At 57.9% G+C, this 23,502-nt stretch overlaps 6 protein-coding genes across 6 annotated transcripts; 3 read left to right on the top strand and 3 right to left on the bottom strand.

The window, feature by feature from the left end:
- Positions 1 to 759: 759 nt before the first annotated feature.
- Positions 760 to 7,244, top strand: E0L32_010739 (uncharacterized protein; the record flags this gene model as incomplete). The annotated part of the gene is made up of 8 exons (XM_031133390.1): positions 760 to 767; positions 940 to 953; positions 1,134 to 1,166; positions 1,241 to 1,251; positions 1,319 to 3,769; positions 4,571 to 4,674; positions 4,736 to 5,577; positions 5,635 to 7,244. The coding sequence occupies 8 exons, from the start codon at positions 760 to 762 to the stop codon at positions 7,242 to 7,244; spliced, it is 5,073 nt and encodes a 1,690-aa protein (XP_030989028.1).
- Positions 7,245 to 8,210: 966 nt separating this feature from the next.
- On the bottom strand, positions 8,211 to 10,109 carry E0L32_010738 (uncharacterized protein; the record flags this gene model as incomplete). Its single annotated transcript, XM_031133389.1, has 2 exons — positions 8,211 to 8,335; positions 8,411 to 10,109. 2 exons carry the CDS (start codon positions 10,107 to 10,109, stop codon positions 8,211 to 8,213), a joined length of 1,824 nt encoding a protein of 607 aa, XP_030989027.1.
- A 1,882-nt stretch (positions 10,110 to 11,991) lies between these two features.
- E0L32_010737 (uncharacterized protein) lies at positions 11,992 to 13,350 on the bottom strand (the record flags this gene model as incomplete). Its single annotated transcript, XM_031133388.1, has 2 exons — positions 11,992 to 13,088; positions 13,152 to 13,350. The coding sequence occupies 2 exons, from the start codon at positions 13,348 to 13,350 to the stop codon at positions 11,992 to 11,994; spliced, it is 1,296 nt and encodes a 431-aa protein (XP_030989026.1).
- Positions 13,351 to 14,592: 1,242 nt separating this feature from the next.
- E0L32_010736 (uncharacterized protein) lies at positions 14,593 to 15,828 on the top strand (the record flags this gene model as incomplete). The annotated part of the gene is made up of 2 exons (XM_031133387.1): positions 14,593 to 15,364; positions 15,500 to 15,828. 2 exons carry the CDS (start codon positions 14,593 to 14,595, stop codon positions 15,826 to 15,828), a joined length of 1,101 nt encoding a protein of 366 aa, XP_030989025.1.
- A 375-nt stretch (positions 15,829 to 16,203) lies between these two features.
- On the bottom strand, positions 16,204 to 20,074 carry E0L32_010735 (uncharacterized protein; the record flags this gene model as incomplete). Its single annotated transcript, XM_031133386.1, has 3 exons — positions 16,204 to 16,912; positions 16,984 to 18,157; positions 18,217 to 20,074. The coding sequence occupies 3 exons, from the start codon at positions 20,072 to 20,074 to the stop codon at positions 16,204 to 16,206; spliced, it is 3,741 nt and encodes a 1,246-aa protein (XP_030989024.1).
- A 3,072-nt stretch (positions 20,075 to 23,146) lies between these two features.
- Positions 23,147 to 23,502, top strand: E0L32_010734 (uncharacterized protein; the record flags this gene model as incomplete). Its single annotated transcript, XM_031133385.1, has 1 exon — positions 23,147 to 23,502. A coding segment is annotated over one exon (356 nt), but the record flags the coding sequence as incomplete, so codon positions are not given.

Below are 23,502 nucleotides of genomic sequence, written 5' to 3'. Positions count from 1 at the left end.
TACTTAAGAAGAAAGAGGTGAGGTTCTATTCGAGGCGTCTTACAAGGATAGAAAGATCATTGAATTGAAACTTCATGGAAAAAGCCATGTAGCTGTCTCGATACTATCAACGAAGCCAACTTCATATTGTGAAATTAAAACAGGTCAGTCCTTTTACTCCTTGTATTGGCCATCGCGGCTGTTCCCAGAGGTAGTGCGGTACGGCTTGGGATAATCAGGGCAAGGTTGCCCTCTTGCAGCCAAAAAAAATTCCCGCCACCTTTTTTTTTTTTTTTTTTTTCAAGCAGCAAGCTGCCGGTGCTCTACCTCAAGTGGGGTTGTTGCTGTGGGTGGGGCAGCTCTTTTCCAGTGAATAGGTGAAGGTGTAGCAAAAAAGAGGCCCAAGCACTGTTCAAGGCATCCCTTTCGAGCGAGAGTGCTTTTTTTTGGGCACAAAAGAAAATCCCACTGTCTTCTGGCTTTCTGTCATTTCCACCTGCGACACTCTTTTCCCCACTGGTCCATTTCGAGGTCGTTCTGGAGGAACAAGAGGAGTAAAGTCGGCTCGAGGTTCAGTACTCATATTTTTTAGTCAGCAGGTGCCCCACCCTCTACCTATCATTCCTGATCCAACCTTGGAACCCCGCCTAGGTGCCGCCCGCCAGACACAACTTTTTCACTGACTTTTTGCCCCGCCGTCCAGACTTCCAAAACTTCTCCCTCTTCAACCCATCAAAACATCACCAGTTTTAGGATCGGACCCCCAGCAATACCGTCAAAATGGTGAAGTAAGTAACCCTTGTCCATCTCCCTTTCGATGCCTACATGGCCAGCACTGTCTCTCGTGTCTCATACTCGAGCGCGAGCTTGACCAGAGACCATGTCGCCGTCCTCTTACCCCTCCCCGGACTTAGGAGATATGGAACAGTTTTGCTAATTTTTTCATCACCTGCTCTACAGCTTCACGATCGACGGTATGTTATATTCTCACGGCTTCTAAAGCATCCTTCACGGCAGTTGTCGAGCTCGGTGGTGCTTGCGAAAGCTTGCAGCTTTGCTCGCGGGCGCAGACAAAGTCGACTCGACAATGTCCCTCCGACGGCCGCCGCAAGTCTCAACTTGATCATGAACACCTTTCTGACTTTTACCTGCAGAGATCCGGGCGTTGATGGACAAGCCGACCAATGGTACGTACCGAATACACTTGATTTGAGCTCCTGTTATATTCCAAGTCTTTTTTTGCTAACATGATTTCTTCCAGTCCGGAACATGGTAATGCGCACCCAAAGCAACTAACCCCACTTGCCCAAAATATCTCTACTAACACACCCCTGTCCAGTCGGTCATTGCCCACGTCGACCACGGAAAGTCCACCCTGACCGATTCCCTGCTGGCTAAGGCCGGTATCATCTCCACCGCCAAGGCGGGAGATGCACGAGCAACAGATACTCGTCAGGACGAGCAGGAGCGTGGTATCACCATCAAGTCTACCGCCATTTCCCTGTTCGGCCAGCTCGAGAACGACGATGATATCAAGGACATTGTCGGCCAGAAGACTGACGGCAAGGACTTCCTTATCAACCTGATCGACTCGCCCGGTCACGTTGATTTCTCCTCTGAGGTCACTGCTGCTCTTCGTGTCACTGATGGTGCTCTCGTCGTCGTCGACACCGTCGAGGGTGTCTGCGTCCAGACCGAGACTGTCCTTCGTCAGGCTCTTGGTGAGCGCATCAAGCCTGTCATTGTCATCAACAAGGTCGACCGTGCTCTTCTCGAGCTTCAGGTCTCCAAGGAGGACCTGTACCAGTCCTTCTCGCGTACCATTGAGTCCGTCAACGTCATCATCTCCACCTACATCGACAAGTCCCTCGGTGACGTCCAGGTTTACCCCGAGAAGGGTACCGTTGCCTTCGGTTCCGGTCTTCACGGCTGGGCCTTCACCATCCGCCAGTTCGCCGTTCGCTATGCTAAGAAGTTCGGTGTCGACCGCAACAAGATGATGGAGCGTCTGTGGGGTGACAACTACTTCAACCCTGCCACCAAGAAGTGGTCCAAGTCTGGATCCCACGACGGAAAGCAGCTCGAGCGTGCTTTCTGCCAGTTCATCCTTGACCCCATCTTCAAGATCTTCTCGGCTGTCATGAACGCCCGCAAGGAGGAGATCGCCACCCTCCTCGAGAAGCTTTCCCTCAAGCTTCCCGCTGACGACCGCGACAAGGAGGGCAAGCAACTGCTCAAGGCCATCATGCGCACCTTCCTGCCGGCCGCCGACTCCCTGCTGGAGATGATGATCCTGCACCTGCCTTCTCCCGTTACCGCCCAGAAGTACCGCTGCGAGACTCTGTACGAGGGTCCCCCTGATGATGAGGCTGCCATTGGTATCCGTGACTGCGACCCCAAGGCTCCTCTCATGCTGTACGTCTCCAAGATGGTGCCGACCTCCGATAAGGGCCGTTTCTACGCCTTCGGTCGTGTCTTCTCCGGTACCGTCAAGTCCGGTATCAAGGTCCGCATTCAGGGCCCCAACTACGTCCCCGGCAAGAAGGAGGACCTGTTCATCAAGGCCATTCAGCGCACTGTTCTCATGATGGGTGGCAAGGTCGAGCCCATTGATGACATGCCTGCCGGTAACATTGTCGGTCTGGTCGGTATCGACCAGTTCCTGCTCAAGTCTGGTACCCTCACCACCAGCGAGACCGCCCACAACCTCAAGGTCATGAAGTTCTCCGTCTCTCCTGTCGTGCAGCGCTCCGTCCAGGTCAAGAACGCCCAGGATCTGCCCAAGCTTGTCGAGGGTCTCAAGCGTCTGTCCAAGTCCGACCCTTGTGTCCTGACCACTACCAACGAGTCTGGCGAGCACGTCGTTGCCGGTGCCGGTGAGCTTCACTTGGAGATTTGCCTCAAGGATCTTGAGGAGGACCACGCTGGTATTCCCCTGATCATCTCCGACCCCGTCGTCGCCTACCGTGAGACCGTCACCGAGAAGTCGAGCATGACTGCTCTGTCCAAGTCGCCCAACAAGCACAACCGTCTGTACATGGTTGCCGAGCCCATCGATGAGGAGCTTGCCCTCGCCATCGAGGCTGGCAAGGTCAGCCCTCGTGACGATTTCAAGGCCCGTGCCCGCACTCTGGCCGACGACTTCGGCTGGGACGTCACTGACGCCCGTAAGATCTGGACTTTCGGACCCGATACCACCGGCCCCAACCTGTTGGTTGACCAGACCAAGGCTGTCCAGTACCTGAACGAAATCAAGGACTCTGTCGTCTCTGGTTTCCAGTGGGCTACCCGCGAGGGTCCCGTCGGCGAGGAGCCCATGCGCTCGGTTCGCTTCAACATCCTGGATGTGACTCTGCACGCCGATGCCATTCACCGTGGTGGTGGTCAGATCATCCCCACCGCTCGCCGTGTCCTGTACGCCGCTACGCTCCTTGCCAACCCCGCTCTCCAGGAGCCCGTCTTCCTGGTCGAGATCCAGGTGCCCGAGCAGGCCATGGGTGGCGTCTACGGTGTCCTTACCCGCCGTCGTGGTCACGTCTTCAACGAGGAGCAGCGCCCTGGTACTCCTCTGTTCACCATCAAGGCCTACCTGCCTGTCATGGAGTCCTTCGGCTTCAACAGCGATCTGCGCCAGGCCACCTCCGGCCAGGCCTTCCCCCAGATGGTCTTCGACCACTGGCAGACCCTGCCCGGTGGCTCGCCGCTTGACCCCACTTCCAAGGTCGGCCAGACCGTCCAGGAGATGCGTAAGCGCAAGGGTATCAAGGTCGAGGTTCCCGGTGTTGACAACGTAAGTCTACGGTCCCCTTTGCCTTTTTCGTGTTGCCTTGGCTCCTTGCTCCAAAAGATGGATGCTAACGTTGTTCTTTACCCTTTCAGTACTACGACAAGCTGTAAAGTGTTTCTCTCGATGCTCATAGACTGGACAAGAAAAGCCCTGGGCGGATTACCTCATAGAAATGCCCCTTCACTGTTGGTGTCAAGGAGCACTCTCAGTTAATGACAAAAGGGAGGAGGGCTGGGAAAATGCCGGGTCTTGACGGACTCGAGACGCCCAGAGGATGTGAGGACGAGGTTGAAGCAGGACACGCCAGAACTTTCATGAATTCAGTTCAGTTAGGTCGAGTCAGCTTGCTTTGTAGTTTGTGCCGATTTCCGCGCGTCAGTAGCAAGAAAAACGAAGAAGATTTTTCAGTATGACATTGCTGGCTGGCCCAGAGCAGCTCGCATGACATGACACGCGTGGCCCGATGACTGCTGCTTTATTTGTCTACTTGTATGTACATGTGCGTGTAGAAGGGTTGTCGTCGAATGTTCGTTCCCGCAATGGATGGATGTGTTCTCAAGCCAACCTTGGTTGGAGTGTGCGATGCGATGCGATGCGATTCTCGGGGGATGGTAGCGTGGGCCAATCATCTTTTCGGAAAGGATGAGATCCTCAGCAGAGCTCTCCACTTCTGGTTGCAAGGCTGCAAGTCAACTCTCGCTACCACAATCTGCCAATTTTTATTGAGCTCACGTTCAGTTTGATATTCGCAATTCCTTTTCATATTGATCAGGCCATCCTCTATCCATGACTCTTCGCAAGTAGTCGACGACTCGAGCAAAGGCTTTGTCGAGGGAAACGAAGATGCTGTTCCCAGAGGAGGATACGCCTCTCCTCAAGGCCTGGATTGTCAAGCGTCTCGAGAACACGTGCGTGGTCCCCTGGCGCTGTCCTAACGCGTGTATCGCGAGAGCTGTGCGACTGACATAGAAATGGTTACAGGTCCGACGCCGATCCCGATGTCTTGGCTGATTACATGCTCGCGCTGCTGGGTCACGATGCAGACCCTGCCGGCGTCCGCAAGATGTGCGAGGAGGAAATGCCCGATTTCCTAGGAGATGGTACGTGCTCTGCATGCGGATTTTCACGCTCTCCAAGTATCCTCCGAGTTAGGAACAAGGCCGCTGACTCCGGGGGTGTTCTGGTGCCCACAGACACGACCGCATTTCTCAACGATGTCTTCGAAGCAGTCACTTACAGGTCGTACCGTCCCGGCGCTCCGCCACCACCGCCCAAGCCAGCTGCGCCGCCCATGATGTCGCAACTGCCCCTGCCCACGGCTAGCGGTGTTATCGTCCCCGCGGCCGGCCTCGACCAGTCCCAGAGTAGCGGTTCGAGAAAGCGGTCCTTCCACGATGACATGGGCGACGGAAGCGGCGGCGGCGGCGGCGGTAGATCCTCCAAGCAACAACGTCGCGGTGGTTTCGGCGCTCGCGGAGGAAGGGGCGCGATGGGCGGCCGAGGCGCGCATTCGAATTTCCAGAATGCGCAGCCCTTCGGACAATTCCCTGTGGCCGGCTTCGACCCGGCAGTCATGGAGTCCATCATGAAGATGCACCAGATGGGAATACCGATCCCGCCCATGCCCGGCTTCGACTCGCCACAACAGCAGGGCGCATACGGGAGGGGACAAGGGCCGAGAGGTCAGCAGCCGCGTAGGAGGGGCAAGTGCAGAGACTACGAGAACAAGGGGTTCTGCACGAGGGGCAACAGCTGCATGTATGAGCATGGCGATAATTCCATCTTTGTCCCTGGTGGTACTTCCGCCGAAGGTGAGTCCGCGTTTGTAACCGGCGTCCATACACCAGTCTACTAACATGAACGTTCAGAGTATGACCCCAGTCAGGTCAGCCTGATGATGGGCAACAACGAGAGCGACAAAGCGCAGTTCACGCAATCTGGACGAGGCGGGCGCGGTCGTGGTCGAGGAGGGAATGCCCGAGGGCAGGATCGGCACAGCCAAAAGCAGCGCCGGGGCAGAGCCCCCTTCTCAGCTGATGGCCCTATTAACGACCGGAGCAAATCGACTGTGGTGATTGAGAATATCCCCGAAGAGAATTTCACCGAGGAAGAGGTTCGGTCCTACTTTACGCAGTTTGGAAACATCCAGGAGGTGTCGATGCAGCCGTACAAGCGACTCGCGGTGGTCAAATTCGACAACTGGAACTCGGCCAATGCCGCATACCGTTCCCCCAAGGTCATCTTTGACAACCGATTTGTCAAAGTGTTTTGGTACAAAGACGACGCCTCCGCCGGCGTGGTGCCAGCCTCCAAGGGAGCCAGCGGCCAGGCGAACGTCAGCAAGGACGTGATCATGGGAGAGAATGGTCAAGAGGGCGAGGCCGGCGAAGGTGAAGCGCCGCTCGACATGGAAGAGTTCAGGCGGAGGCAGGAAGAGGCGCAAAAGACCCACGACGAAAAGCTGCAGAAGAAGCAGGAGCTCGAGCGGCAGAGACAGGAGCTCGAGGAGAGGCAGAGAGAACTGCTTGCGAAGCAGCAGGAGGAGAAGCAGAAGCTGTACGCCAAGATTGCTGCCGCTAGCGGCAATGGAGCAGCAGCAACGAGCGAAACCGGCACTCCTTCCTCGTCGACGGCGAACGGCGGGCCGCCGAGCAAGAGCGGTGGTCAACCAGGGTCGCAGACCGAGATGCTGCGCGCGCAGCTCGCCGCCCTAGAGGAGGAGGCCAAGTCGTTGGGCATCGACCCCAACGCCGTGGAAGACGACGCCGCGTCCCCGTGGCCGGGCTCTTTCCGGGGTCGCGGCCGCGGCCGCGGGGGCTACTACCGCGCCCGGGGCTTCGCGGCGCGCGGCGCGCGAGGAGGCGGGCCTCGCGGCGGCGGCGGCGGCGGATCGCCGCACCAGGCCTACGCCGCGTACTCGCTCGACAACCGGCCGCGCAGGGTGGCCGTGTCGGGCGTCGACCTGTCGGTGCCGGAGCGCGACGAGGCCCTGCGGCAGCACCTGCTGGGCATCGGCGACTTCACCGACATCAGCTTCGCCGCCGACGGCAGCGGCGCCGCCGAGATCACCTTCAAGGACCGCCGCACGGCCGAGAAGTTCTTCTACGGCCTGCCCCCCGCTGCTCCTGCTGCCGGCCCCGCCGGCGCCAATGCCAAGACCATCCCGGGCGTCGAGGGCCAGGTGGAGCTCAGCTGGGTCGCCAACACGGGTCCGGCACCGGCGCCGGCGCGCGCGACGGCGACGGCGACGGGCGACAACAAGACGGAGGTCAAGGACTTTGGTGGTGGTGGTCAAGGTGGTGTTGCCAAGACCGCCGGCGGCGACGGCGATGCTAACGGCGACGTCGCGATGGATGGCGACGACAACAGCAACCACAACGGGCGCAGAGACACGGGGGTCGCGGCGCACCAGGACCAGCGACAGGCGGCGGATATGGACTACGACGTCGCTGCCGAGGAGGACTTTGACATTGGCTAAGACTGCCCCCCCCCCGTGAGATCGTGGCAGGGCTGGTCATTGTGTGGCGGAGAAACATGATGGCCAAGGGCCCAGGTGCAAGAAGAACAGTGCGAGGGGGACAAATTCTACTATTACTATTCTTTCCTGTATAGATACTTTGTATGAATGTATGAAGTCTCGAGGTTTCTCCTGAACAAAAAGCATGTGCTGTACGAGGTCTCAAAAAGGTGGTACACATTTCACAGGATGGCATCAAGGACTTGGGAAAGGGCTCAAAATAGGAGTGTTGGCATAGGTTGTTGAGTTTGCCAATAGCGGCGATGCATATCGCGTCAACATGTATTCGAAGCTGCCTGCGCAGCACAGCCTGCTACTCTCCCATGATCCCGATCCAGGTCCCGACCCATTCGAACAGCTTGTGTTGGAACAGCTTGTTTCATATCACTCCATCTCCATCCTCCTCCCAGCGCGACTCGCCCATTGAAAAAATACGCGGAGGATAAGCTCCGTCCCTTTGATTACTTTGAAAAATGAATGCCCCCAGTGTGAAAAGCAGAGGCGACAAGAACTCCTAGCACCCAGATGATTGTTGAATTCAAACCCAAATCCTTTGTCGCCTGTTTCTCTGTTCCTTTTTGGTCCGTTAACAGGGGGTATCGTTGAGATATGCATCATGCCCATTCATTTCCATTCTTTTGCCCTTCAGTCGCTCTCTCCCCTTACCGGCATACCCGGGTCCCCAGTTGGTCCCGTGGTTGAAAATGGCCGTGTTTTGTTGAAAATAGTCAAAGTTATCCCAAAAATCGAAATCTTCGGGAGCCAGAAAACGCCTCTAAGTTTTTATGCTCCAGCCTAGTCCCAGTTAAATGTTGAAAATTGGTCATGTATCGTCATTCGTAGTAGTCGAGGCGTTGTTGAATGCCTCGAATCATGCTCTGTCGTTGTATCGCTCTACCAGGCTCGTCTGCCTCCCTCCGGCAGAACCTAGTTGTGTGCAGCGCCCACACCGTTGGTGGCGGACTTTGGCTCGACCGGTGTCACAAGGTTGTTGACCCTGAGGCCGGCAAGAACCTCGAAAATGGTCTTGGGCTGATGGAAGTCGTTGTTCACTGTGACGGATGTGTCAGCAATGCTCTAGACACGGCATCAAGGAGAGGAGGAAAGACCGAGATCGTGCGACTTACCAATGTTGATGAGATGCCAGTTCTCGACGATGTCAGTGATCAGAGCGCGACTGGGGCTGTCGACATCGTAGCATCTCGCCCAGTCAGCGCCGAGCTGGAAAGCCTCGTCCTTCCAGGCCAAGAAACTGATGCTTTCGACAATGGTGGGTTGAACAATCTCCTTGCCCGGGAACACACCCCAAGTGACAGCATTGGGTCCTTCAGAGGGCGCGTTGGTATCCAAGTCGCCAGTCTTGGTGACGGCGTAGTAGGTAAGATCCGGGTTGGCCCGGATGCGCGCAATCAGCTGCGGGTACACCTCTGGCGCAACGAGAAGCTCCAGGTAGGCCTTCTGGTAGACGTAGCCATTGGGGGGTCCCCAACCGTGTACCGGGTGGGAGGACTTGAGGCCGTTCACAGCAGGTTGGGAGTTGATAGTGATCAGACCTCTCTTGTTCAGATCGACGAGGTCGTCCTTGATGGAATCAGCCTCGTTGGTGAGGGGCGCTTCACTCCACGGCAAGGACTCTATATCGTTATCAAGGTATCGCAGAAACAGGGAGGCGATGTCCTGAACGGACTTGGGCTCGCCCCATTTCTTGCGGTTCTGCTCGTTGGTTCCAGGCAGGCCGATACCGTAGGCATCCAACTCGCCAAAGGCAGGAGACCGTGAGTCACCCCAACGTCCGTTGGGGAACTCGTCCCAATCCTGTGTGCGGGAGACGTACGACTTGTTCCGGTTGCGCCAGAAGATGGGCCGCACGTCCTCCTCCCTCCTACCAAGACTGAGGGACTGCTTCCAAGGCAGGGCCTGCTTCAAGGGCTTGGCAGCAGAAGGCATCCAATCCAGCTCCTCGAGTACCATGCGCGTTGCCTGAGCCAGGTTCATGGTGTAGAAGTGCAGATGCCTAATACCGGCGGCAAGAATCTTGCGGCACATATCAGCGACGAGGGTCTTGCCAATCTCTCGGACAGCGACATCGTCGTTCTTGACCGGCTCAAGGGCAGCCATGAACTCGGGCGGGACGTTGCAGTTCATGTGGTTGGCGCGGCGGATGAAGCTGGCGTAGGTTGCGATTGGCATGATTCCGGGCACGATGGGGATGGTGATGCCGCGTTCCCTGACACGGCCAACCCAACGGATGAAGTTGTCGACGTCGTAAAACATCTGAGTGACGATGAAGGTGGCACCCATGTCGACCTTCTCCTTGAGGTGGTCCAGCAGCGATTCTTCGTCCTTGTTGTCGTCGCAGCCCTCGGGATAGCCGGCAACACCGATGTCGAAGTGGTTGCCGAACGTCTTCCGGATGTAAGCCACGAGGTCGCGGGCATACTGGAACTGGCCGTCGGTGGCCTCCCATTTCTCCTGGTCCCTGGGGGGGTCGCCGCGGAGGGCGAGGATGTTGGTGCAGCCAGCCTGGTAGGCCTTCTTGAGAGCGTTGTTGACCTTCTCCTCTCCCATGTCGGTACAGGTGAGGTGCATACACGTCTCGAGGCCAAAGTACGTCTGGGCCTGGGCGACCATTTCACACGTCAGCTCGGCATGGCGGCCACCAGCACCCCAGGTAATGTCGATGAACTTGGGGCCCATGTGGTACATGCGTTCCATACGGTCGTAGAGGTTCTGCACACCCTGGGCGGTCTTGGGCGGGAAATACTCGAAGGAGAAGGAGGGTTGACTCGTCCTCTCGGCCTCGGCCAGCATCTCCTGGATATGCATGGTGTCGGCGGCGGTCGGGTAAGAAGGGGGAGGATATCAGCACCGGAGCCGGAGGAGCAGCTGAAAAGTGGAGGAAGAAGCGGTGTCAGTATGGACTACCTATATAAGGGACCGGGGGGGGACCAGGCAGCGGTTCGGAGTACAAAGACAGCAGGAACTGGTGCCAACGTGTACGTGCGAGAACTACCGAGGGGATATGGTCTTTGTTGGAAGAGAGGATCAAGGAGGGAGACGAGGATTTCAAGTGCTGCAGCAGCTAATTCCTCGAAGCAAGGAGACAAGCAAGCCGAGGGTTGCAGAAGGAAGGAAGACGGAAGAGATCTTACCTTGACGATCAGTCTGTGTGGGCAGCAGCAGCCTCGAATGCAAGACAGATTCACAAATCACCTGGCAGGGCGCAAGGAGCGGCACCTTTGGCACAGGGAAAAGTAGAAAGGTGTCGCTTGAGGGACGGGAAAGGGCCTCGCTCGAGCTCTGGAGGAGGGACAGTAGTAAGACGAAGAGAGAAGAAGGAGAGAAAGGCCGGTTCGGTGACTTTTTCGAGGGTCTTTCTCTACCTAGGTAGGTACGTGTAGATACTGTGCTTGGCTTAGGTACCAGGGCGGGTCCCAGCGCTAGTTACAGGGAGTGCAGGACCCGGGAGCAGGTACCTAGGGTGGGGAGCACTAGGTACCTTGTCCGGGAACGGTGAGCGAAATATGGGGGGGGCTTAATGACAGTGTACCTACCTCTCTTTACTCTACTTTATTCATTTGTATTTGTCCTCATGTTTCTCTCCTCGAGCAATTGGTCATCCTCGCATGCCCAACTACTACTCCTCAAGTAGATCTCGAGTGGTATTGCCAGGAAGGGGCCCCAAGATAGGTTACTTTCAACTATTTGCTGGCAAGGGGCCGTGTCAAATGTGCATGAGACCGTTTATTTGACTTGCCATCCCTCGCTCGACAGCCCTAGCATTCCCCAAACCCCAACGCTGCACACCGCGGGTGGTGGCTCCAATCGAACAGCAGGACGTACAGTAGTGCATCTGTCTATCTGTCTCTCTAGGTAGCCAGCAGCAGCTTTGCAATTGTAACCCATAAGGTAGGTGACTGCATCAATTGACACGATCCCATAGCACTCTGATGGCATTGGACGAGAGCTTGAATATCATAGTATTTGCTACCCCTCCCTCCCTCCAAATGATGCTGTGCCTGCCCCTCGCCCGACCAGTGTTATCGCTGTTATCGCGACCCGGATCTGCCCCTCCACAACAGCCCAGGCCGAGAAAAAAAAAAGCTTGCTACCTTACTCCGTACCTAGGTAGGTACTGGACCCGGCGCCTGGTTCCGGCTCTCCAAGGGCGGAAGCAGGGGTGGCCCGGCCTTGAAACCACCTACCTAGGTAGTTAGCCCAATCGTTTTTGGGGTGGTGCCAAATCAAATGCACCAAGGCACTCTTGGCTGCCAGCAAGCATGCTGCGACTCTGGCCTTTCCAAGGTTTCGAGTTCAATCACACAAGTTGTTGTTCTCCCTCAGACGGCCGAGAAGAGATGGTCAGCCAGCCATGGATGGCTGCGAGGGCTGCTTACGAAGTACCTATGTCTTTACTCAGTGATAGTGACACAAATCCCACACCGGCCGGCCAGCCACATTCCTGACGCGCAGACCCGACCAGAATGCGAGGTCTCACAACAGCGAGCGACGTGCACTCATGCCGCGCCGCCCAGCCAGTCAGCTCACAGCCCGGATGCTACAAGTGTCCCTGAACGCGGCAATTGGCACTGAAGCTTCCTTTTTTTGTGTCTCATTGGAAAGTCTCACCAGAGCATATGGCCCGAGTACTTTGATCAATGAAAGAATAGGTAGCAAAGTATTGTACAGTGCCATAGGTACAGTGATACTAACTCCCGGCTCCTGCCGCCGGCCCCATCCCGGCCATCATCCCGAACCCGCCGCCGCCCATATCCATCCCATTCCCGCCGCCGCCGCCGCCGCCGCGACCCAGGCTCAGCCTCGCCGCGCCCCTCATCTCCCTCCACCGGTCGCTCTGGTCCACAATCTCGCGGTCAAACATGAACCACCACCGCTCAAACACCACCTGCCCCACCTCCCACGCCCCGGCCTCGTACGGGTCCGCGCCCCAGATCCGCAGGCCCTCGGCCCCGTCCTCCATGTCGTACACCAGCCGCGACAGCACCAGCGCCCGGTCGCACTCGGCCCCGCCCCCCATCGGCATCATGCCCACCAGCTCCGCGTCTTCCTCGCCGCCGCCGCCGCCGCCGCCGCCGCCGCCGTCCGCGCTCGTCGGCAGCGCCAGCACCTGGATCATGCGGTCCCGCGCCGCCGGCCACGGCAGCAGGTCGAGCACCGGGTGGTGCGGCACCGTGCGCTGCGTCGCCGTCGGCCGCCACGACGCCGGCAGCGCCGCCGCCGTCTCGGGCTTGACGGTGCCCAGGTAGAAGGGCGACAGCGTCTGCGGGTGCCAGATCTCCGAGCTGATGCCCAGCCGGAAGGCGACGCGCAGGAGCCCCTTGAGCAGGGTGAGCTGCGGCATCGGCAGCAGGTAGGTGTCGGGGAAAGACGGCGGCGTGGTCATGGACGTCGAGGTGGTCGAGGGTGACGAAGAGGAGAAGGCGGTGAGTATGGAAGGGTCGATGGTGGACGGTGTCAAATCGTTGCCGAGCGCAGCCCCCAGTGTCAGATCCGTTGTCGAGGAGTCGTCGGTGGTCGAGAGCGCAGGGCCTGCAAGAAATTCTGCCGTAGTTGCTGGCCAGGACGGGTCGATTTCCCCGTCGAGAAACACGTCCATGTCCAACGGTACCGCTTCAGTGGACCTGGCCAACTCCAGGTCATTCTGTCTGCCCGCGGCTTCCTCCGAGCTGCGACTGGAGCTAGCTCCTGGGGTTTGGCTGCATGAAGATGGCGCTTGAGAAGATGTTGTGGCATCTCTCTTCTTAGACGTATCACTGGCATTGTTTCCCTTCCTCCTGCGCTCTCCTGCGTGCCATGCATTAGCCAGACTTCATCGTTCAAGTTAGGACAGCGCCGGGGATGGCTCACGATATCTTCTCTGGGCCAGCACGTTCAGCACCCTCTTCCGTTCCGCAGCATCGTCATTGATATCCGGCACATGCAACTGAGCTGGGGTCTTCCGGATCCGTTGCCTCGTTCGAGGCCTCGTGTAAGTCATGTCCGAAGATGCGCTGACCTCCACGGAGCTGGCAGTGTCAGCCGGAGGGCCTGCCGACTTCCCTGACATGTTGTACAAATCTGGCAATCGGCCGGCTGACTAACAGCAGTGTATCGATATGTACTGACAGAGGATCGCCAGCTTCACGATAACGAATAAACATGATGATGTGTCGGTAGGATTTCCGCATGTTCAAGACGAACGGGCTGGCGGTCTTTTAAAAGAGGAGGTCATGATGGCTTGGCATAACGTTTAAGCATTACTGTTGGGCTGCTACAAGACGCCTGTGGGTTCTCTGGGCCAAGATGTGCGTCTAAATGCCGGAGCGTGAAGTACTCCCTAACTATTTCCTTAGCTCTGATGTTTCCGAGTGTAAGACGGACTAATTGTTAGTCTCACTGAGCGGCCAGCCATCTTTCCCTTACTGTGATTACCTGTATTTCAAGTTGTGTGAATATCACAAGGAACAAACACCGTCGTCTTGCAACTCTCACGGCCAAAGACCGTGCTGCCTGCCCCCTTTATCTACTCTACGCCTTACGGGCATTCCGGCGGTCCATTTTTGGCGTAACAGAGGCACTTTCTCGGCCCAATCAAAGATGGCATGATCTTTGCGGCCGTCAGCCCCCAATACACACTGCCTCCGGCATCCAGCTCGACCAAGCCTGTGCGGTGTCATCGCCTCTCCCCTGCTTCTAGCGCTGACAAGCTGAGCATTGTCTGCCGGGCCTCGCGCCAATTTTCATCTCTGCCCCCAATATGGCCCGTTTGCTGTTCGCGGCCGTCGCACAACACCATGTTCATCCAATCCAGTGGTCTTGGTCGTCCTCCGAGGGAGGGGGGGGGGGGGGGACGCCTTCGGTCTGCAGAGATGGCCCGGCTCCCAGCTCGCCGCGGGGGCCAAGCCATTCGGTCAGAATCCAACTGTCACTCCGCGCAGATCTGATGCCCTCCAAGCGGCTGTTGGCTACCCTTGCACGGCTTACACACATGGACCTGCATATCGTCCCTCTCGCATTCGCTGATCGATTCTCCTTTCATCTCCCAAAGTGCGTGCATGGCCATCGTGAGCTTTACTCATCGCCAGCGCGGCCGCATGTCAGCGGGTTGCATCCAGAGGCAAGGCCTGCAGGTAAGGGGTTGCGAGGCTCTGGTATTCCCCTCGCTCGTCTCTTTCTCCGAGTACATCAATCCTTCCCCGTGCCCTTCCGGTGGTCGTCGTTTGCCCATGCTCCCAGATCATACTCTTCCGGATATCAAACAGTCTTTGATATACCAGATCTGAAGAAAGCTTTGCTGCCAACGCCCACAATGGCCGACCACGAGCACCAAGATCCCCGATCTCCCCAAGATCATCAAGAGCACCAGGAGCATCAATATCCCCAATCTCCCCAATCTGCATATAGTCAAGATCCCCAAGACCTCCTATCTCCCCAGACCCCCCGCGAACCACAAGAGCACCAAGAACGCCAGGCGCAAGATGAACCACCCCCGCGAGCAACGTCCCAGTCCCCGTACCCCGAAGTCGCCCCGCAGGGTGATCGGTACCCAGAGCACAACGAGTACGGATACGGAGAGCACTCCCCCTCGGGAGCAGCCTACCCGGCCGCCTACGGCGGCGGCGCGGCCACCTTCTACGACAGCACCGTCTCGCCCAGCGTAGCGCAGCCACCACCGCCGCCAGAGACCGTCCTGTTTCCCTCCTCCCAGTCCTCCTCCTCCCAGGGCGGGGACAGCAACAGCAACAACATCAAGGAGGAGATCGCCGGCGGCAGCGGCAGGAAGCCGCCGAGGGGGTCGACGATCTGGGGCTGCAGCGTCGCCGTCTTCGTCCTGGCGACCGTCGTCGCGCTGCTCCTGGCCGCCGTCGTGGGCCTGGCCGCGGGGACGGGCATCGAGGCCCGCAGGGCCAGCGACGCGGCCGACCAGCTCGCCGAGCTGAGCGCCTCCGCCTCCGCCGCCGCGGCCAAGACCGTCACCGTCACCGCCCCGGCGCCGACCGCGACGCCCTGGGCCGCCCTCGACCACAAGTGCTCCTCCGACCCGGACAACGTGAGCGGCCAGACCTACACCTCCTTCACGCGTAAGTTTTTTTTTCTTTTCCCTTCCCAACAACTCAAACACCGAAAAGAAAAACGGGGAATGTTGTTCCCCCGGAAAGAAAATAGAAGATAAAAACCAGAAAAAAAAGAAAAAACTAACCATATAAAAACCCCAGTCCTGGGAGCCCAGACCTTCACCATCCAGTGCAACAAGGACACGACGGGCACGGACCTGCTCTCGCTCTTCGTCGCCGACTTTGACGCCTGCATGGACGCCTGCTCCGCCTTCACCATGTACGAGACGGCCAACTTTGGCTCCGCCAACGCCAATGCCACCTGCGGCGCCGTCAGCTTCATCCCGCTCTGGACCATCAAGTCCGACGCCCAGAAGGGCAAGGCCCCCGGCAACTGCTACCTGAAGCCCGCGCCCCAGTCCCTCAAGACCTTGAAGACTCCCAACATCGGGACCGAGTGCCACGCCGCCTTTGTGAGCCGGGATAAGTAATAGGGCAAGGCAACTAGTGGCGTTGGTGTGGTGGTTTTTGGGCTGATACCAGCGCTTTGGCTTATTTGGAAATGGATACAAGCGATTCGAATGTATACTCTGGGACTTTGGACAGATGTTGGTAAATTTGACAATGGTATATTGGGTACTCCAAAGGAAACCTGTGATATATATAAACCAAATGGGAGAGCAGCCATCCAAGACCCAAATCCACGCTCTCCTCGTAACTTTTTCTGCATCAACATTCAACGCAACGCTCAGCCTGAAGTCGGCCTGTTCGTATACTTCAGTGACTCCGCCCTCGCCCCTTCATGACATTCGTTGCAACAAAAAGAAGACTCCCGCCCCAAACTCCTCCACGTCGTCCGACTCATCTTAAACGAGCGGCGCACCGCCGCCGCCCAAGTCAGCGCCCTCGCCAAAATCAAAATTCATGTCCATCAGGATATCATTCAACTCGTGCTCGGGGATGTCGACGCCCAAATCCACCCCCGTAAAGTCAAGCTCGTTGCTACCAGCAGCAGCTGCTGCCGCCGCAGGGGGTGTCATCGTCGAGGCCTGGATCCCGCACTTGTCGCGCACCATGTCCTTGAACTTGGCCAGCAGGACCTCGTCGTCAGCCGGCGTCGTCGCCGTGCCCATGACTTCGCACGCCTTGGCCTTGAGCTGCGCATCCGAGGGGAACAGCGCGCCCTTGGCGACAGCCGAGGCGCCTCCCGCCGCCGTCTCAGCGATGACGTAGTCAATGAGCGCCTTCTCGAGCTCTCGCGAGCAGAACACCGTCGCGGGCGCCGAGTAGCGCGTCGTGAGCGACTGCAGAAACTTGTTGACCGTGCTCGAGTCGGCGGCGTACGTCTTGGCGGCGCCGCAAAGCTCGAGCTGCACGTCATCGCCAAACGGCGCCATCGAGGCCTTGGGGAAGGCGTATGGAGGCGCGAAACCCGAGCCGCCCTGCGAGATGGCCCACGATCCGTTGGCCACAGGCAGGCCAGGGCCTTCCTCGGGTGGCAGGATGCCCACGTCACGCTTGAAGCGGCGAAGCCATTCGGCGTTGTCCGCGGCTGTCTGGTTCCATGGATCGTCGCTACATTGAGAAAGTATCAGTAAACATGCGCCCACAATGATGATTCCTGATCCAGGAGGAACAAGGCTTACCTATCATAAAGAATCCAGCGTGCTTGGTGCTGTAGCTCCTCGTCACTAGGGACGTGGGAGTTGGGGTTGTTGGGCGATGTAGTAGACGCGACGAATCTGGTCAGTTCCTTGGCCAGTCTGCGGTAGCAGTTGGCATCGTTTAGGAAGAAAGGCGACGTCCTCAGCGAGGAGTTGCGGCATGAGAGACCCATCGTGGGCGCCGCACCGGCCGTATAGGCATCAGACAGACCTGCAGTGCTGATCATGGCCAACTGCATGCTCGATGAAGACTCAGGGGTGACTGTGCCAGCCGCTAGCGTGGTATCGGAGGATTGAGCCGCAGGGCTATTCTGGTCGACATGTCGAGCCCGAAAGGCAGCCAGCCACTCCGCATTGTCGGCGGCAGTCTGGTTCCATCCGTCGTCGAACTCGTAGATGATGATCCTCGCCTGCCTCTGCAGACTAGCATCATCAGGCTCGATGCCCAGAGCTCGCTGTGACTTGACAAAGTCGGCCAGATCGTTCTCGAGCCTACTGAAACTGTGGATGGTGGAATCGATGGTCTTGGGGTCCTTGGACCGCACACCCTCATCGAACATGTCTTCAGAACGAGCCAGCTGGGCTCTCTGCCTAAAGTCGGCGAGCCACAGCTTGTGGTTGTAGATCAGACGGACCAAGAAGTTGGCAACGAAATCTGACGGGCTGCTGGAAGATTCCTCCATCCGACTGATGATCTTGCAAGCCTCCGCCTGCAGCTCGCTGTCCGTTGCGGTTAAGCCGAGGAACCGTCTGGCCTTGACGTATTCGTGCAGCTCGCATTCCATGGGACAGCCTTCGAAGAGATTGTCCTTGCCATTGATCTTCATGATGGACATGCGGTTCTCGCTTTGCCTGCGGATGTCGCCAAGCTGAGCTTGCAGCTTGATTTGCTCAGAAGACAAGACCAGATCCCGGAGCCAGGATGGCGCAGGGGTTGCAGAATGGTTTGTGGAGAGGATCTCTGAGCCAAAGATAATCCGGCAAGCCTCGAATTGTGTTTCTTCGTCCGTGGGATCCCGTCCAAGCTCCTCACGCTTACCGACAAGCCAGAACATGAGTTCCCACTTGAGCAGGTCGTAGGCATTCCTCGGCGTCTCGGGAGAGCGGTGGTCCGCCGTGAAAGGAAGAGGGCTATTTCGTTCATCGTGAATCAAATCTGCGACGTTTGTAAGCATCCTGGTTGTTCGGGGAAGGACTTCAAGAGATATGACTTACATGGAGGAATAGAGTTCTCGACCATTTGCAGCACCGGAGCGTCGAAACCCCAGTCACCCTTCCAGTCCGCCATGGTATTACCGGTCTTGAAGTGCTCTGCGAGATGGTCGATTCTGATAGTCCAGGTATCCATGACGATACCACAGAAACCACAGCGAGACCGGATTTCCGGCGTGGCAATCTTCCAGGGGTCCATAGCCCAGTTGAGGAACTTGACATTGTGCACAAGTTTGAGATGCTGACGCAGATGATCCTTGCGATAGAAGGTCCTCTCGTCCAGGTTCTTTTCCTGGCATGCGGAGCAGTTGTGCGCTTCGAGATGAGCCTCGTCGGGATTGGCGTGTCCGCAAAAGACACAGGAGACCAAGTTTGTTTCCGGGTTCACAACAGTTGCGCCTTTGGGCGCGCACACCCATCGCTCCAGAGACAAGTGCAGGGACTTCTCGTGCCGCTGCCAGTCATGCTTTGTTCGGAAGGTTTCGGTACAGAAAGTACATTGGTAGGTCTTGGTCTGTGGAATGAGGGCAGTAGTGCCATCTTCAGGCCTCTTGGGCGTAGCCCGCCTTCTCCTTCTCCTACGTCCTCGGTTTCCCATGGAGCCGAAGGAGCCAAAGGAGCCTCGGGAAGCATGAGAGTATGCAGACGCAAAGGAGCCACCACTGGAATGAGACGTTCCCAAACTGCTAGCTGACGACTGGTTGCAGAGAGACCGGCCAGAGCCGTCGTCAGTGAACCGGAAACTGTAGGGGCTGTTCAGGCCGGAAGACAGGGCCGACGAGGACGAGGCGCCGACGGCACGAGCAATATCGGAGACGGAAGCCGGTTCGTTTTCTGGGGGCGAGTTGGCCCATCTTTGCAGGGGGTTCATGCTCTCAAAGGGGATGGGTGTGCCTCGCCTGAAACCACTGTCACGGACGGAGGGAGTGCCAGGCCGGGGCGGGATATCAATGGCGCCCGAGAAGCTCCTGACGTGAGGCGAGGTGGATCGAGGAGCCTGGATCTTGCCACGACGGCGAGCATTGGCAAGCCAGTTTGTGATCTGCGTTTTGTTGAGACCAGTCATCTGCTGAAGTCTCTCTTTCTCCTCGTCAGTGGGATAAGGGTGTCTTCCATGAGTCGAGAGCCAATTCTTGAGGATCCGGACAGACTCTCGTGAGAAGCGGGCGCCGACCTTGGGCGGGTTCTTGTCTGCCGGGGTCTGCTCGCCGCTGGTAGCAGTAAGACCTCTGAGTTCAGAGACGGAAGACCTGTTGGACATGACGTGGATGCTCTCATCGAACGGGGCCGAGCCATCGGGACGGAATCCCAGACCCAGAGTGGGCATGACGGGGTTCGGATGGTCTCCTAGAGTCGGCCAGGGGTTGAAGGGAAAGGCGTTGGACTCCTCACGCCCGCTGGTAGCGGCGGGTCCAAAACTACAATGGCAGCGGAGAGCGACGCAGCTTGTGCAGTAGCCCTTGTAGCGACCTTCTCTGATGGTCTTGCAAGAGAAACCTCCCGCCTGGCAGTGAGCACACGGGACCCCGGAAGCGTACCAATCCATGGCAGCGAGGGAATCCTCCCGCTCGGGAGCGTTGTCCAGAAGGGGATTGAGAGCGGAGATATCGGTGTTGCTGTTGCTGTTATCATTCAGGGGCTGCATGTTGGTCTCGTAGTGCTCGAGAGCCCAGAAGGAGAAGTCGTCTCCAGTGACGTTGGCGAGAGCCAGATTGATGTCGTCCGGGCCGCCGTCAAGTGCAGCCAGCGGAAGCTGCGGGTCCATGGTGAGGTCAAAGGCGGCGGCAGCCCCAACGGGGGGCTCTGCTTGGTCCCAGTCGACGAAGTTGTCCATGGCTTCGTCCTCGGGGATGGTAGGCATGTCGAGTCACCGGGGGATAGGGCGTGCCAGACAAAAGGGCGTTGCGTCTTATAAAGCAACACTAAAGGCGGGCTGGGCTTGCGAGGCTAGGGCCGTCCTCGATGTTGACCACAGGGCGTGGGAGGGACACTGGCTGAGGAGGGTGTGGAGACGGCGTGCAGTGGTAGCGCCGGAGAGCCCTTGCTGCCTCCAGTTTTGGAATGCACGATGCCCGCACGGCTGACCCGGTCGAGGAGAAGATAGGTATATAAAGCCCTGATCGCCAGCCGGTTTTGCGAGCAAAGAAAGTGGAATTGCAGTAGGCCGATGGATACTCGGTCCTTGTCCCCGAGACGACGACGACAGATCAAATCAAATAAGAGCCGCAACACCAGGCACTCGGGGCACAACGGCTTGGCGTGGACCAAGGGAAGAACAGATTGCAATCATGAAGTGGGAAGACAATAACAAAAAGCCCTGGAGGAGAAAAGGGGACATTCACCTGGCAGTTGAGTCGGAGTTGAATCGGGGCCGTTGCACGCGACTTGGCGGTGGCAGCAACGGCGGCAGCAGCAGTAGCAGCAGCAGGGGTTCAGATCACCGGTGGACAACGGTCATGGTCGTGTGCACAGGCATCAATCAATTGGGATGCATCAACCCTCTCACCGTCATTACGATTGTGATATGGACAGGAAGGGATGCGATTTTCGTGGGAGAGGCTTACATTGCTGACTTTCCTGCATGACTCCCCCGGTTCTCCGTCTTCAAGATGCAGCAGGAACGACCAATGGCGAGTGGGGCATGGCCATGTCGAGCTGCGCATCAGCAGTGCGCCCTTCTTTTGACAAAGGCCCCACTTGTCGTTCGGCTCTTTCGACGTCGTCCCTTCGCTTCTTGGTGGGTGGTCCACTGTCCGGGTCCACTGTTCTGGTCCACTGTCCACATTGTTCTGCAAGCTTCTTTTGGCTCGGTGGATAGATCGGTGGACGATGTGGGTGGGGAGATGTAAAAGGACGGGCTGAACTAACACGCAGTACCTGATGTCCACGCTCACCACGGCTGTTCCAGCAACCAAACAGCCTCCCGACGCATGTCTCTCAAGTCAAGGCGGTTCCAGCCCTGTCCAGGCTGTCCCAGTGTCCCCCATCCGACCTGGAGCCGGCCTCGGAGACGGCGCAGAATAATGACATACCGCACATCCTGCACCGCTAACGCCCGCCCAATAACGCGGGACTCGACTGCAAAGCTGGCCTGAAGTTCGGGGCCGAGGCATCCCCATGGCAGGGTGGTTCTCCTCAACTCGAACCGGTTCTGGAAGCATCCCCCAAGCCCATCAGTGCGGGAGACAGACCGCGGTCCAGTGCGGAATGGACCGTCTTGTTCCTGACGCGATCCAATAGCCAGCCTTCAAATTTGAAGCAGAGGATATCGAGCACTCGAGTTAACCTTCCAAACTGGGTAAGAAGGTCAGGACCCGCAGAGCAGATTGGGAAAATTCGATACGCTCCGTCTGTCATTGGCCAGGCTAGAACGAAAGCCGTTCTCGAATTACTAGTTGTAAGCTTAAGTATATTTATCGGACTTGTTCTCGGACTGGGTCGAAAGACGTTGTCCGCGGGCGGGATTCACGAGCGGAGTTTGCAGCTGGCCGACCGGAGTTGATGGTGCTGGCATTATTGAGTCCGGCCACAGAGTCAGCCAATTCAGCCAATATTGCTGGCAGAGATAGCCTTCAATATGTGTGGCTTGATTATCTCGGTTCGGGAGAGAGGATGATGTTCTGGGAGTGCAGTACTCCGTACATACTGCCTCGACTGCCTAACTACTCCGGGGTATTCGCATCGCAGATCCCGGGAGAGCAGGCGAGATGCACACCGCCACACGGCCTGCCGGAGGCTGCTTTCCAGCTCAGCAGGCGGCTCCGGCAACCCGGATCCTTGCGTGATCTCTCTCGGGCGAGAGCTTCCCCAGATCCCCGGATCTCTGGATCTGACGATTGTCGCCTTCTATTATGTACCTTAGGCAGTTATGGACTTTGCGATCCGATCTGCTGAAACACCTGGAATGGGCTAAAACCGGCAGTGCCCGTTACCACTCATAGTCTGCGGGTAGTTCGTGGTGGCTTGCAGCATGAGTGAACCATGGCGATCAATCACTCGTCTGTCCAGGGATTCTTTTTCAGCTCGCAGCTTTTGTAAGACATAGCTTCTGGTCGTCGACGAACCTCCATGGGCGGGACATGAGAAGAAAGCGGCATCAGCCATGCTGTACCTGTGGACAATTGATTTCACTCCCGCAATTGGGCCTTTTTCCCCCCCCCCCGGTACTGGCACTGGCGCTGAAACTCTCACTCACCTGCGAGACGCGCGCGGTAGACTGACTGCATGCCTCCATCATTTGAGTTTGGCGTCCAGTACAACATCTCACATCCATCGCAGACACAACCTGGGCCCGACGCACTGACGCAGAATCTGTAAGCCTCCTGTCCCTCCCTTCATCTCCCGCTGCGACAATCTGGAGGCGAATGCACACGTGCCATTGAACAAGCTGAGGAGCACATCCCGAGACAACGCTCCAGCTTGTGTGTCTTGCAAGCCATTCGGACCTCGACATCGACATCGACGTCGTCGTCCATGTGCCATCGTCGCATCGTCCCATCGTTCCATCGTCTCATCCTTGGCCATCCAATCCTGTCGCTGCGACAGCTTGTGTTTTGACGACCGTCCATGCTCCTGATCCTGCCCAGGCACAGGCCGCCTCTTCCCCTCCTTGCCCTACCATCCCATCAACAGCCACACATCCGTGCATCTCACATCCAGGTCCGATATATGAGGCCATCCCAGATCGGAGATTCCCACCCCGGACCTCCAGCCGTCTCCCACCATCGAATTGGACCATTGAACTGGAAGACTAGTTGCCTGCAGAAGTTCCAACTTTCTCTCTGTCTCCCTCTCTCGTGACACTGCGTCATTGGCCCTCATAGTTTGAAACTATTTCTATCCATAACCACCATCACATCTCGCTTCCCACATCTCTCTCTCCCACACCGGCGACGCGTCTTGTCCGAGAGGTCCGCCAGCAACTCCATCCCTAATGCCCACCTACCTCTGCCACGGCTTCCGCTGGCAGCGGCGCAGCATCCGCGTCTACGTCGTCGTCCAGAACCTCGACGACGCCGCCCCGGAGTGGATCATCCGCCGCGGCACCTCCCGCGCCCTCCTCTCCTCCTTCTACTCCCTCTTCGACTTCCTGCCCCGCTGCGCCGCCCCGCCGCCCGGCTCCTCCTCCGTCACGCCCGCAGCAGCAGACCACCACCACCACCACCCCCACCACGCGCAAGCCGTCGTCGACGGCGGCAGCAGTCGCCGCCGCCGCAGCCGCTCCCGCAGCCAGGGCGGCGACCCCGCGCGCGGCCGCGCCGCCTCCTCCTCCGGCCACCAGCCCGCGCC

This window comes from Thyridium curvatum (assembly GCF_004353045.1).
Source record: "Thyridium curvatum strain D216 chromosome Unknown NODE_90_length_160628_cov_78.948000, whole genome shotgun sequence".
In the NCBI taxonomy this organism is placed as follows: Eukaryota; Fungi; Ascomycota; class Sordariomycetes; order Thyridiales; family Thyridiaceae; genus Thyridium; species Thyridium curvatum.
Note: the sequence above shows the minus strand (reverse complement) of the source record. Positions and strands in the feature narration are given on the sequence as shown.